General features: G+C 32.2%; 1 protein-coding gene across 1 annotated transcript; it reads right to left on the bottom strand.

Moving 5' to 3' along the window:
• Positions 1-1,009: 1,009 nt before the first annotated feature.
• On the bottom strand, positions 1,010-12,274 carry LOC131845881 (exosome RNA helicase MTR4). The gene is made up of 18 exons (XM_059195030.1): positions 12,110-12,274; positions 11,547-11,675; positions 11,043-11,285; positions 10,513-10,687; positions 9,635-9,746; positions 8,938-9,140; positions 8,139-8,379; positions 7,576-7,766; positions 6,810-6,911; positions 6,157-6,330; positions 5,741-5,843; positions 4,818-4,990; positions 4,134-4,325; positions 3,576-3,817; positions 2,859-3,095; positions 2,255-2,417; positions 1,557-1,719; positions 1,010-1,172 (listed from the first exon to the last, which is right to left on the bottom strand). Exons 1-18 carry the CDS (start codon positions 12,205-12,207, stop codon positions 1,015-1,017), a joined length of 3,099 nt encoding a protein of 1,032 aa, XP_059051013.1. The 5' UTR covers positions 12,208-12,274; the 3' UTR covers positions 1,010-1,014.
• Positions 12,275-12,804: the final 530 nt, after the last annotated feature.

The following is a 12,804-nucleotide window of genomic DNA, read 5'->3' as shown; positions in this document are numbered from 1 at the left end:
CAGTTTAATGTGGCGGTAGCCTTATGTGGAATCCCTATATAATGCAAGAAACAGTGGGCATCACTTAATATGAGACAGTGGTCTCGCAATCTTGCCCACATTTACATAATCTATTAAATACAATTGTCTATAAAATTTTAATAATATATTTCCGTTACTTCAAAATGTCGATTCCTGTTAACGCTTTTAGGGTGTATATTCAAAATAAAATATATGTACTTACGTGAAAGAATTTGAAATTATATTGGAAACAAATTTTGATGTCATCGTTTTTTATCTATATTGTTTTCGTACGTTAGTTAAATGATAATAATTGGTATTGGGCACGGCCAACTCTGTGAACATGGTTCTCTAGTGTAATTAGTGAAATACTGTTTCTTTTCGTTACTTGCCAGTTCATGCTATAGATATACCATAATTACAACAATAAAGTTCTCTTATAACATTGTGATTATTGTGTTTTATTTAACAACTATATTTTATTATTCATTTTGATCGAGCGTCACCTGGGCTTCTCTGTAGATTAGAATTATATAACCCATTCCTATACTTTTTTTCATCCCGTCCTTTCTCATCCATTCCCGCTACTTCTCATTCTTCCCAATTCTATCTCATTCTAATGTATTATTTAATTAAATATTTAAATTAACCGCTAAGACTAGTTTGAAAGAGGAAAAAGTAGTACAGCAGGCTTGAATGTCAATAAGATTTTTTACATAAACAGTACTAACGAACGCTTCGTTACCAGGTCGGGTCCTTAATATTAACCTCCTAAAACTGCTAACTAATAAAGGAGGAAATTCTACTTTTGATACTTATTTTTTTATAATAAATACGTTCTTTAAAGATAAAATCGGAACTTTAACTTTAGAAAAAAAAATTAAGAGAATCTACATGTTTTACTATTAATATCAATAATAATTCCTTCAAACTACATGTAGTTGACAGGGATGCATTTTTATAGCGGTGAGGATTGGAAATAAAACGCATCTATTTAGGAATTAGTCATCTATTTTACATGTAAAGACTGGCGGCAAAGACAATGTCGCGCTTGAGTAGTTTGATCGCTTCACTAAACTTATTCTCGAGATCTGTGTTGCCGATATTCTTGGCCGCTTGGCACAGCTGTCTTAGAACTTCTTCTAGACGTCGCATACATCGTATGATGGAACCTAAAAATAACAACCAGATATATTATCCAATTAGTTTCATAAGAATTAACAAAGTATGGGTTAGTTAGTTAATTAGTTAATTATTTATAAATGGACAGGAATTGCAGTACAGATTTTTATGATTATTTTTATTGGAATTTCCTCTGCTCCGAATAGCAGAATAATTAAAAAAATAATGAAAATTACTTATAAAAAATATTCACTTCTCAAGTGCCTACATTTTGAAGGTAGGCATTGTTTAATCATAGAGTAAGAATTTGACTCTTGAGACCTAACCAGATAAATTGATTAAAAACTGTAAATGAAATAAATTAATAAGATGACGGACCAACAGACTTGGAAACAAAATATTTTTGAAATGATATATCTAGTATATCTAATTACCTTCAAACACATCAGTCATCTTGCAGATCTGTAAGAAGGTGGCGCCCTTCGCCCACGCGAGCACCACGTCCATCAGGGTGCATTTGAACTTGCTCACGTATTCGTCCTCGTCGATGTCCATTTTAGCATCAATTGACACTTTCGCGATACGACGCGCGTATTCCTGAATAGTAGATGTAATTACTAATCCCATTTAAATATTACGGTAGATATTATAGTATATATATTATACTAATATTATAAACACGTAAATAGAAGTTTGTGAGTGGAAGGATGGATGTTAGTTACTCTTTCACTTAAAAACTACTGAATAGCTATAATTCACACATAGACTAAATTTCAAGCGAGTAAAACCGATAGCACAGCTATTTGACTATAATAATAATAATTACCCTGGACAATTTACACAGTGCTATCTATATTTTTGTAAATACTATAATCATACAATGCTTGAATTATCATCTTTTGTAGGTACTGTTTTTTTGAGCAAATAAATTATTATTATCATATTAAAGGAACGGAAAATGTGTTAAAACATTCCGCCCCCATACCCGGTACGGGGGTAATTAGACAGTTCATAAAATTCAGCTAGAATAGAGATAGACTAGGAACAAAATGATGTATGTGTATGTAAATGGGTGCATGCGTGCGTGCGTGCGTGTATGATTACATTGTGTGATACAGTCAAAGTCCCGTACCTGCAGCTGACGCAGCACGCCCCTGAGGTCCTGTCCGCCGGCGGAGGGCTGCGAGGAGTTCTCGTCGCATACGAAGCAGCTCACCAGCGCCGCGCTCTGCTGCGACGTCAGCGAATTGAAGACCCCGTTGAAGATCAACTCAGTCAGTAGTAACTCGTCCGCGCTGCATACATTAAGATTATTTTGCTGATATTATAAACGCGAAGTTTGTGACTATAGATAGATAGATGGATGGATGGCAGTTTGTTACTCGTTCACGGAAAAACTACTTAAAGGATTTTCATGACTCTATAAATTAATATTGAATTAATAACATTAATAATGAAATACCATTAAATAAATTATGTAACTAATGTTAAAAATATGGTATATTAGCCACATAAAGACGAATATAACTAATATACCATATTTTTCCGCACCGTAAACAAATTATACGTATTACAAACTATGTTATATATATTTTTAGAATTACTACATTGTTTTAAACAATTAGTCACTAAAATATTTGCGACTATACCGGTGTTTTTTGTTCTCGTCTGTCACATCACTCCTTTACAATCCCGTATTAAACTACAGGTGCATAGATAATGTTAAATATTACAACCTGCTCAGTTCACAGGCGATGCGACCCTTCATCTCAATGACATCCGCAGCCGTACAGTACCCGAGCCGCCGCAATACACGTTTCCGCTTCTTCAACTCGTCCATATGTAGTATACTCTTTGCTTTCTTCAAATCCTCCTTCGCTTGCGTCAGTTCTTCATACAGTTCTTGTTTGCTGTTATACGCGGCGGTGAGAGCGCCGCGATTCTTGTCATTGTGTAGAGGATGTGCATATAATCTGATAGTACAGAAAACTATAGAAAACATCCAGACCAACACAGATAATCACACTCATAAATACAAATGTTTGTATCGTGCGAGGAACCCACGACCATCAGAGGTAATGTGGTACACTAAACTGCTAAACCACCGAGGATAATGGCGATAGAGATCAGCATATCGGCCAATATCGTATGTATATCTTTAATGGGACATATGATAATATTTTTTTTACGTAATTAGGAAAACAAGACGCCCACCTGATAATAAGTAGCAACCTATATACATCAATAACACCACCATCGCATTCTAGGATATGATGCTTCTGTATCCTGTAATTTGTCTACCGTATGTTGTGACATATGGCATAAGTGTGCTTCAAACCGAAACGTAGCTTACAAGACAAGCTGCTTGTTCACTGAAATGTGCGAGACATATAGAAAGTCAAAGTTTTAGAGTATAAATAAATACAATTACATTAATAAAATGAGTTACTCACCTTTCTTCCAATTTTTTAATCTGATCAACGCAGTCTATGAATACTTTGTCAGTAATCTTCATTTCTTTTATGGGGTTCAAAAGTGGTGGTCCCTCGGGGAAGCGCTTTTTGACCTCCCCGATGGTCTTCAGAACAGATTTCCGACTGTCCGAGGGTCGTAAGTCCTTAGGATAGTATACCCTCAGGGAGCTGATCTGATAGATCAGGGTATGAAGAACGGGCACCACTTCTATGTCACCAGTCTGTTTATGTATATTTATTTATTATAGCAAACAATTTTGAACGATGCTACAGATATCATAAATCTCAAAATTAATTCTCAAGCAGACAGTTTTTTTTTTTTATACACCGCAGTAAAATCGATTATTAAATATTACGGAGATAGCCGTGCACGGCACAGAAAAACAAAAATTTATTGACCTAGGTAACACATAATTCTAAACAATTAGTTTATTGCAAAAAAAATATGTACAGACATTTGCCAATGAGAAATATCTGTACATATTGTTTTTACTCAACAAGAGTAAAACATTTTAAAAGAATATATTTATGTGTCACCTCTCCTGGCGGGCAGGGCACGTTGCTCTCCGGATCGTCATCGACAGATTTCTTCACGTGCAGCAGTATGTCGACAACGATGGTAGCTTCCGATGTTAACGGGTTTTCTTCCTGTCCCTTCTTGCCTTTCTGCGTGCGATGCCTGAAGTTCACTATGATACCCCAGTCATATTCATATTTTTCTGTTTTAACCTGTAGAATAGGTGAGAATGGTTCTCAGTTATGGTTCATACCTTCATCGGCGTATTACTGTATTTCATTTCGTTAGCACATGTGGTGTACCATTACATATTAATACAAAAAACTGTTAAATAAATGTTAAACAATAATATATACTACATTATAAGTTACTAGTTAACCCGCGCAACTTCGCCTATGTTACATATTAGTTGTTTTTGCAATACTTTTCATTGCTCCCCTTCTAATGGTAACGTAATGTTATTTAGGCCATAGCTTTCTTCTTTCTATACAAACATATAACAAATAAATATGTATAATATTGTAAACTAATGAAAATGGGCTGTTCAATTCTAAAATATTTTTCATATTGAAACCTGTAGTTCCTGAGATTATCGAGTTCATCCAAACATACAAAGAAACTCTTCACCTTCATATTATTTATCATAATTTTCTAAAGACGTTACACTCACTCATATATAACCTAATATTTAAGAAAATCTGTACCTTAACTAATCTGCCTGGCTGCAAGAAAGGCTTCAGATATTCAGGGCGAGTGATGAACGATCGGAACTGCGAACCCAACAGATCCAGCTGCGACCTGATGGTGCAGTATGCTGCTATTGAGTGCTCTTCGTCGATTGTTAGTGCGTTGTACTCCTTTTGTTTATCCTTCGCCTCTTTAGAATGATACAATTAATTATATTATTAAAATTTTTAATAAAGCCTGTACAGTAATTTAACTTAAAGAGGTTTTGTAGTAGAGGAGTGTATGGTCAGTAGGTAAATTAATACACAATATTTTTTTATAAAAATATTGTGTATTAATCTATCTACTACCTAGATCTATTATTATACGTAGGTTACGTATAAACGTACTAAAAATAATTTTAAATCCATCCAAGCATTTCTTCAACTGCAGTAACATAGACAACTAATTAAAACATTGTACTCGTTAATAACACTTTTTTTATATACGTATTAACGTTTTGCAAATTAGCTGTAAATTTATCTTAATATTGTATCAATTAATTAAAAAAATAAAATACTTCGTTTTATTTCTACGCTACAAGGGATTGACGCGTCAATCTCGTTCGACAGTACTACAAATGCAAAAACGTGTTAAGTTGAAGTTGTACTTATTATCATAATGACTGTAATATTATATGTGATTTAAAAGTTGATTTTGTATAGATAAAGTTAAAATATGTAGGTGAAATATTTCTTTTTTTTTTTTATGTTTATCCAGTACTAAGAAGCGAACAAACATTATAAAGTCTAATTAATTGAATATTTCCTGTATACAATATTCATATAGAAGTAGTAGTAAGAGTAATTTCCATTGTCATTTTTAATGAAAAACAAAATTTACAAAATTATTTCAAATAAAAATTTATATCAATTATAATTTAAAAAATTAATTAACTTACTGTCTATTAGATCCGGAATCGAAGCCTGATTTTGAAACTGGAAGAAACTTCTTTCCAACATGTACTCAGGGTTGATCTCTTCCACTCGTAACAGATTTAGAACCTATAAGATATTTAATATTAATATAATGCAGATTTCATAGATTAATGACCAGTATTTACATATTTCTGTGCACAATTTATGTAATGAATATTTATAAATAAGATTATTTGTATATTAAGAGTACCAAGCAAAATTAATAATTCTGAGAGTTAATGTAGTAAATCAATTTCCCAATTCGATTAATCTATTGGAATAATTAGGACAATCACACAAAAACTAAAGGAATTGAAATAAAATTACATTAAAGACATATCATTTGTCTGTGTACTACAGACAAATGATATGTCTAATATTAGATAGAGCCTATACTCACCATGTTATATGTGAGATGGAAAGCAGAATTGATGGGGTCCGCTTTGCCTTGAACCATGTCCTTAACGATTGTAGGCGTCATCTTCTGATCAATCATCAGTATCACTATACCCTTGTCGTCAAGACCTCGCCGACCCGCGCGACCTGACATCTGGATGTACTCGCCAGATGATATCTGCAATAAATCATTTATCACAACATGTATATTAATTTATTTTTATCCAACTACAGTCATGTTTCTATTTTAATGAATGAGGTGTTATTTTACTTCCAATCTATATCCGTACTCTATTCAATGCCTGTAGATACCCCGTTCAGAGGTGATACACATGTCACAATATGAGCATAGACTACAACGGTCAGAATTTGATGACCACTAGAGAAAATCCTAACGGTAGTAAAGTTACCACGACGGATATTTGTTATCTCATACATGCTAATTGTAGCGGAATTAAACGTGAATAGAAATCCATTAAGTATTCATGTTTTTCTATTGTAATAAAAGCATAAATTTCACCAAAGTATATTTAAGTATCTCCCGAAATTTTAGTAGGGAAAGTTTACATTTTAAGATATCTATTATTTCTCGCATTTTTTTTTTCATTTCTGATGAGGATACAGTCAAATAATACAATAAAATACGATTTGACTTACAAATCTGAAGTCTTTTCCATCAAATTTCTGGCAAGATGTGAAAACTACAGTCCTGGCTGGCATATTTAATCCCATCGCAAATGTCTCTGTAGCAAACAGAGCCTGTAAAAAAGCAAATTATTTAGACAAGCCACAAATTGTTACTTTATTTATAAAAATACTAAAATATCTATCTAAGTATTTTGACTTTCTTTAAAATGTTTTTGAATTTTCTATTCTATTCAGGATCCTTTCCTAGGTGAATTGGGATTGTAAGTTTTAGTTTTTGTAACAAAATATGTTCTTCCTGCTCAATATACCCTATCGGTGCAGGAATAGACTGTATGTGGCTGGAAAGGTACATACAATTCCATCCTAAACTTACGACATACATGGGTGAAAAAATTAAACAGCAGAGTTGTGCAAGAAATTAAGGATATCCAGTTCATACAAAAGTATTCTGTTATGTCCCTGATACTATTTATGCTTATAGAGAATGGATAATGTGTTCCATCAAGTACGAATTTGCTTATTTAGGATGGAAGGGGATTGTTAGTAATGTGGACTTTTGACCACATTGCAAACAATGTACCATCTCAGGTTGACCTCCACGCAGTTCCCCCTGGAAACCATCATGATAAATACCTGGTGAATATGTTACGAAGAGCTAACTGACCAGATCTAATGTTCATCTTATCATCCTCAACTGGTGCCCCTTCAGTGTATACTATTGCATATTCATATTTTAAAAAAAGCATTTTGTTTATTTACCATTAAAATAAAGTACCTTTATTAGTCCCAACCCAAATAATATCTCGATGGTCTCTTTAAGAATGGGCAGCAATCCACCATGATGGATGCCAATGCCACGTCGCAGCAGTGGTATTACGTTCTCAACTTGCGGCAGCTTGCGATCTTCCTCGGACAGTACATCCATGGCGTTATTAAACACCTCGTCAACCAGCTTCTTCTCTTCAACTGAACATCAATAATAAATTAGAATTAATATTACGGGAGAAAAACTATGACAGAACGTGTATTCATTTATGTCAGCGCTTTAGTCTAATTTATATATATATATATATATTTGTTAAAATCGTTTTGAGGTATGCAAGTACTATTTCATAAACTTATGATTTCAATTTTAAAGACATGTGACCTTCTTATGTAGTGCCCGAGATACCGGTCATGCATTCCCATTCCAAAGAAGAAAGGTATCACGCTTCTTACTCTATAATTTCACCGCCTTATTCAACAGACTCACTGTTTATAAAATAGGTGGGAGTGAGGTACCCAAGCAGAACATTTCAAAAATTATACAATTGCAACCAATTGAGATCTTAAACTCACTTGTGTTAAAGTCCAATTTGGCCATCTGCATGGCATACGCCTCACAGTCTTTCTTGCTAAAACTGAATATAATTACGGGGGCAAAATTCCGCTCCATGATCATCTTGACTATGTTGAAGATATTAGTCTGGTTGCCCCCTCGAGAACCACCACGTCGGCCACGCTGATCACCTTTACCCGCATCACCGGCATTACTGAGCACCGCCATCGCTGTGTTAAAGTTGTCTTCTTTAAATTGTCCCTAGAATATATTTTTTTATTAATATTAGGAAGTATTACAGTAAGAGTCTATTATAGATTAGAGATAAAATTATTGCTAATATTATTTTAATAATAATATAAATTATAGTTTGTTATGTAGGTCAGCTATTTAAGATAAAATACAGGCATACTCATGTACATGATAGTGTAATCCGCTACATTATCAAAGTCATCAGGGGTCACAAAATCACATTTAAATTTTAGTAGAAAAACACGAATATTAACTATTAAAATGTGACCAATTAATATCCTCCTGATAACTGTGACGTAATTTATTGGTAAGGAAAAAAATGTCTGCTAAACTTTTGGTATTAATGACCTTAAATACCATTGATACCAAAACTTTAACAGAGAGTTTGAGGAGATATACTTCAAGCAATCAATTAAGTTAAAATGATCATGATATAAACTATAACTTGCCAACAATCAGTAGGCAATAGTCATTGCATATAAACTTAAAATGTATGTACCACATATCTTTATTAAATAAATAAAATAATGATGCAAAAAAATACACATAGTAAGTAAAGTAACATACCTTTTCATCAACAACAAGATGGATACCATCACCGCCGGCTGGAAAGATATAGTGCTGGAGTGGTGTTGGTCGGTACTCTGTATAAACCACGTGGCAAGGCTGCGAGTGTAGCCGACACACCCACTCGGCGAATTGCCTTGCGTTGGGTATTGTAGCAGACAGGAACACATAATGTACATTGTCTGGCAGCAGGATTAATGTTTCTGAAAGATTATAATCATTTAGAAAACTTATAACCAATTTCACACCTTGAGAACCTCATATATATATTAATGATTAACTCAAAAATCAATTGGAGTAATAAATAGATTTAATAATAGATATTTAATTCTTCTTGTATGATGTATTTTTTCCAATTTAAAATTCATAATCCTTAATATATATATATATGTATGTCCTATAAGAGTTCTGGATTGGTTATATAAGTTATCCAAGAATATTTCTAATAAAATAAATTGACAGAAACAGAACAAATTGTTATTGAAATAAACATTAGAATTGTCATATTTTTTTGGAGCAAGAAACTTGTGTGTTGCTCTTGCATTATCTATATACATACATAATTGTTTGTATACAATATATGTATCTTAAATCAATACTGTTATCTCCAATAGAGTAGTTAGACACATTATTACCCACCAACATCAAACCATAACACTGTCTGTTTTATTGCATAGTAATATGGAAAAATACTTACCTTCCCAAACAACACCTCTCTCCTTATCTCTCATATAGTGGATCTCGTCAAATATAACCCATCCGACTTCACGCATAATCTCCGAGCCTCTATACAACATGTTCCTTAGAATCTTAATTGTAACATGTAAAAAAAGTATTTACACTTTATAATTATATTAATATTATATTATCTACAATAAAACTGTAATCATGAAAATTCATACATAACTGTAAAATAATTATTAATATAAATCAAATATAAATACTTCTATTTTTGGGAATAGATTCAGTTTCTAAATATTTTTTGACTATTACAAATTTTTAAATTATCATGATTGATATGATTATTGCTTGTAAGTGGAAGTCAATGGTCTCTAGGTCCTCTCTACCTTCCCATATGGAATCTGCTGCATTCTAATTACACATAACACAGTTGCTAATAATTTTCAATTATAACAAATTCTAATTAACAGGGTTGCAATTTTATAGGAGCTATTTGTGAGATGTACTCAAAAGCTATGTTACAGAGTTTATAATTGAAACTATAACATGATCGTAAAATTATAGATTAGAAATATATAAGGTATAGCAGCCTAGCACGCCACTTTACGTCCGATGGTTGCGGGTTCGATTCCTCGCACGGCTCAAACATTTTCTATGTATAATATGTATGTATTTACGAAAAAAGAAATATCTATGTATTTGTATCAGTTATCTAGTACCTGTAACACAAGCTTTAGCTAGCTTAACTTTAGTCTAGATGGCGCTGTGTGAATTGTCTTGAGATTATTATTATTAAATTATGGATTAATGTATTTTTTAATCTGAAAGGATTTTTATTAATTGAATTACAGCCCCAGAAATATCGCATATGGAATAGTGAATAAAATATGGTACCTCAGTGGTCATAATGAGACAAGAAGCTGAGGGATTAATAGTGACATCTCCTGTAATAAGACCAACATCATGAAACTCTTCTGAGAACTCTCTGTACTTCTGGTTGGAAAGTGCTTTTATTGGGGTTGTGTATATGACTCTTTGTTTGTTCTTTAGTGAAAGAGCAATGGCATATCTGCAACATAAAATTATAATTTTATTTCATAATTACAGTAATGTTTTTATGTTAAATGTGACATAAGATTATACCGTTCAATAAATTTAAAAAATTGTGTCACAAGTTTTCCCCTAATGCATCAAGTTGCATTGCATCCCTCACTTTATTGCTCTCTTTTTCATTTAGCATTCATTATGATTTTATTTTCAGCACATAATGGTCATAGCATTATTTTCAATAGCCTATCCTAAATCCTCTAAAGTTAAGCTGTCATGGAAAAAAACTTTCTTCTTTTGTATAAAAGCAGAAAGTTTTTTTCCAACTCCCATTACCATGTATGCACAAAGCATATTTTAGAATAAATAATACTTACTCGGCGACAACTGTTTTACCAGCAGATGTGTGAGCTGAAACTAGTACAGATTGCACATTGTCTATGCATGATATGGCTTCTTTTTGAAAGGGATCCAATATGAAACTGTATTGCTTGGCCGGTTCGGATGTGAGGGGTATTAGTGGTGCATATTCATGGTTTGGTGGTATTGCCACCTCATGTGTACAGCCTTCATGTGTCTCTAAAGTGTGTATAACAATTCGGGAATTGAGTAGTTCTAAGCTAAAAAGAAATATGTATTCATTCAGTTTAATTTATAATACTCGTAAATAAAATAAAATTAGATACAAGAACATTTCAAAAGTCCGTAATAATCATTGTTTCTCAAGATTTTATTCATATAAATTTTTAATATTAATGAAATATTAATAATTAATTTAAATTAAATAATTTCCATATTTTATGTTATTTTAAGGTTATTTTTTTTACACATAAAAAAATGTTAGGTAAAAAGTCTTTCTTAACAAATGAAGTCTTTCTTACTTAATGTCACTGATTAATTCTGAAGGATCCTCATCAGGTTTTGTTTTTTTTGCTTCTGATGTATCTGCATACTCTACCTCCTCATGTGGCCGTTTGTTCGTTGATGATGAAGAATCTTGAGATATGGCACTAAAATTTAAAGAAAAAAATTAGGCTAATTAAAAAAATTGCTAAAAGATATCCGATTAATATCTCCTAATCAACTGTAATAATATAGTATATCTACAAAGTTTTAGAGCTACTACTCTAAAACTTTGTAGATGACTGATCTAAAACTTAGAAGAATGACTGTATTTTAGAACAAATATAACATCAAAATGGAAACAAGTTGCACCTTCATGCCGTCATATTACCCAAGATTTATTCACATGGTTTCCCTCCATATTACAAGATTTGGTGCAATAAACCATACTACTACCCTCTTGCCCTCAATGACACTTTTATTGCTCACTGAAATACATCAATGACTTTAGTAGACTTAACACAACACTACATAATATAAAAAATAACTATGTGACGGCTAAATTTAGGTAAGTTGCTTTTGAGGTTATATGAAATCTTACGATATATCTTTGCTGTTTTGAATGCTTGGGAACGGCGTAGGAGTTTCATTTTGAGCTGACTCGTCAAAACAATCAAATAAACTGTTAACATCAGACATTGTTTATACAATTTCAATCATAACTGTAAATATAAATAATAAATATTACTTTCAAGTTAAGAATTTAAAAAATATATACTAAAATTGTGAATTTTAGAAGACACAACTGTCAGAATGCCATTTGACTTCTCTGTGCTGTCGTTGGCTTTTGTCAATGTCACTATAAGTCAATCTATTCAATCACTTCTTAATACCTCTGCAGTATCATAATATCTTATATTATTTTGTATTAATAAAACATAAAAGGAGTCAAGTGACAAATTTATTAAAGTAATTTTTTTTTATCGTACAAAAGTCAGATTATACATCGTTTATACAGTCAATTACACAATGACATTTATCTACATGGGGCCAATTAGACAGAAATTGCTTTAATTTTTTTTTATACTTAGCAAATTTTTTTTGTTGTTTTTAGTAAAAATGTTTTAAATTTATTACTGCAAATAATAGTATGTGTATATAACTTTATAATTATGATCAATGATTACAACGAATAACGTTCAGAGTTCTTAATTCTTAATAAATACTTCAATTGTATTAGTATTAAAGTATTTATTTGAGTTACCTGAGTTTGAATTGACTACAAAATATTATATG

The sequence above is a fragment of the Achroia grisella genome, unplaced genomic scaffold, assembly GCF_030625045.1.
Source record: "Achroia grisella isolate CSIRO2021 unplaced genomic scaffold, CSIRO_AGI_Agris_v1 utg487, whole genome shotgun sequence".
NCBI classification, from domain to species: domain Eukaryota; kingdom Metazoa; phylum Arthropoda; class Insecta; order Lepidoptera; family Pyralidae; genus Achroia; species Achroia grisella.
This window is presented reverse-complemented; position numbering and strand designations above follow the sequence as displayed.